This window comes from Penaeus japonicus, unplaced genomic scaffold (assembly GCF_977035675.1).
Source record: "Penaeus japonicus unplaced genomic scaffold, GWHDUDI00000001_assembly GWHDUDI00000028, whole genome shotgun sequence".
Lineage (NCBI taxonomy): Eukaryota > Metazoa > Arthropoda > Malacostraca > Decapoda > Penaeidae > Penaeus > Penaeus japonicus.
The window spans coordinates 5,531,090-5,533,589 of record NW_028234430.1 but is presented as its reverse complement, the minus strand read 5'-3'; the positions used below and the strand labels follow the sequence as shown (position 1 = coordinate 5,533,589).

At 32.1% G+C, this 2,500-nt stretch overlaps 1 protein-coding gene across 1 annotated transcript in view; it reads right to left on the bottom strand.

Moving 5' to 3' along the window:
- LOC122262039 (tRNA (cytosine(72)-C(5))-methyltransferase NSUN6) overlaps positions 1–2,500 on the bottom strand; it is an 8,247-nt gene that overhangs the window by 1,110 nt on the left and 4,637 nt on the right. The window contains 4 exon segments of the mRNA XM_086553659.1: positions 1–339; positions 342–377; positions 380–414; positions 1,296–1,342. The exon segment at positions 1–339 is cut by the window's left edge and continues 66 nt beyond it. Of these exon segments, the coding sequence (XP_086409785.1) occupies positions 1–339; positions 342–377; positions 380–414; positions 1,296–1,342 (457 nt within the window).

Below are 2,500 nucleotides of genomic sequence, written 5' to 3'. Positions count from 1 at the left end.
AGACTGCTGATCCGCACATCTTCCCTACGACGACCTCTTTTTTGGCTGGAGTTACTTTCTGTGCGCCACGAGTCTCAACCACTAACAAATCGCACAATGTGTGATGGGGATACACAGCAGGAACATACGAGTGCCCTTCAAACTGTTTTTTCATTTCTTCCGTAACTAAAATTTGTGCTTCATTGATTGTTTTTTTGGATAGGTTCACTCTGAGTGTAGTATACCTTGGAGGTAAAGACAGCAGATTTAAGTCTTGACAGCTGTAAAATGTTGTTACACATCTGTGTTTCTTGTCTGGCTCTTCATCTTGAGTCAGAAGGCTACGGTAACTTGACAAGAATTTGTAACCTCTGCTAGTAAAGGATTGAAAGTACCAGAGCAAGGGTTGATTGTGTGTCAGTCTCCCAGGCATGCCTATAGAAAGAAAAGATATTCAAATATATTTCTATCATTTTCCTTCAATATTTACAAATTCCACAGTAGCATAGTAACAGCCATAACTCAACTTATTCATAGATCAATATGTACATCATTAATTAGATTAGCATGCTGTGTGTATGTACAATATGGTGTGAAATTAATAATCTAACCCTGTTAAACTTTTAGTTAATGTCTTAAAACATAGTCTTAAAATCACCAAAAATAAAAATGATAGAGCACTTAATAATTTATTAAAATCAAACTTAAATAAGGCAGCTTATATATAATGTTTGAATGTCCATGAAAAGGTATTACAAAAGTTTGCTACAAGTATTGCACTTCTACTTATGTGTAGCAATGGGTTCATTTAATTAGGTATTATATTATGCATATATTCATAATGATAAATAACCACTGTAGTGCCAATCTTACAAGTACTGATAGTGAGTCAATGATAATCATGAAATGTCAACTGAAGTGATAATGACATGATACCCAGTTCCTGAAAGTATAGATATTAACATTTTCTTGTATTGATATCACTGTCATTATTCATTTTATAATCATCAGTATCACTCACTCATTAATGTCACAAAATATATATTCCTTTCTTTCAATAATGTTCTGCAAGCAATAACCTCATCCCGTAATGCATTGCAAGAATACCCTATTAGGTCTAACCACGTGGGATTGCATTACATGGTAAGCACTGCAGAAGCCCATACATCCACCACTGGCCCACGTGCCATGAGCCTTTCAGCTAAGGTTGACACTTCCCTTATTTCATGACAAGATGGACTTTGTACATATGAAAATACGGAATTAATCCATGTTCCGTTCTGTTAGAATATCCACAGAGATTTGCTGACCTTTACCGAAACGCCAAAGGCACGGTGGCCGCGGCGATCAATTGACACTGCCACTACCGTTCACGTATTAGAAATAGTTTACATTGGATTTAGATACTGCAATTTGTGACATTTGTACATCAAATGCTTGCACCGATGTGATATAAAGATATCTGAGACATCCTTACATTACTTCATTCTTAACTGTGAAATTCTGAGGCCTTTTTTACCTCGTAGTTGTAATTTCGGGGTCGCGTGAGCGCTGCATGAATGAACTTTGTTTACATGAGTGATCCAGAATAAGCTATATAAAACGAGTAAAATCAAATAATGAAATGTTATACAGCAGAGTTAACTTCGTATGTTTAAAAAATGTGGAACTGATTTATTCTCTGATTCGTGTGCCAAAAGATACTCTCCGTTTTCTCAGCAAAAGGTGAAAAATACGAAATATTTGGTTACACTCGAGGTAGTTGGGAATTTCTTGTTGGCAATTTTGAGTAAATTTCTTGGCACTATTTTTTGGTATCATAATAATTTTGTGTAGTAGAAAATAATTTTACCTTGCACCACGATAATTACTACAGTTTGTATTTAGTCTGATTAAAATTATAACATTGTCAATGCAATACACACACACACACATTATATATATATATATATATAAGATAATATATATATATATAATATATATATATATATATATATATGTATATATATATATATATATATATAATATAAATGTAAGTATGTATGTATATATAGTACGTATATGTTTTATATATGTATATATATAGATATATATTGATAGTTTATAGTTGAGTTATATATATTTAATTGATATATATAGATATTTACTCTCACTCACAACACAAACACTGATAGAGATATATTGAGTTATAGTAGTGAGATTGAGAGATTTATTTAGATAGATAGAGTGTAGACATACAGTCTTACATACATAGAGTAATAGTGTTTAGAATATATATATAGAATAGATTAGTGTGATAGATATTTAGAGATGTGTGTGGGTGGGTGTGTGTGTGGTGGGGGTAGGGTTTTATACAGATATATAGAGATAGATTGTGATATTAGAGATTGATTGTGTGAGTAGATTGAACGTTTTGTATTTGATAGACTGTCTCAGATAGCGTTACATATATATTCACTTACAGACTTTACATATATATGCATACAGATATAGTATATATATATATTTAATACATATATAT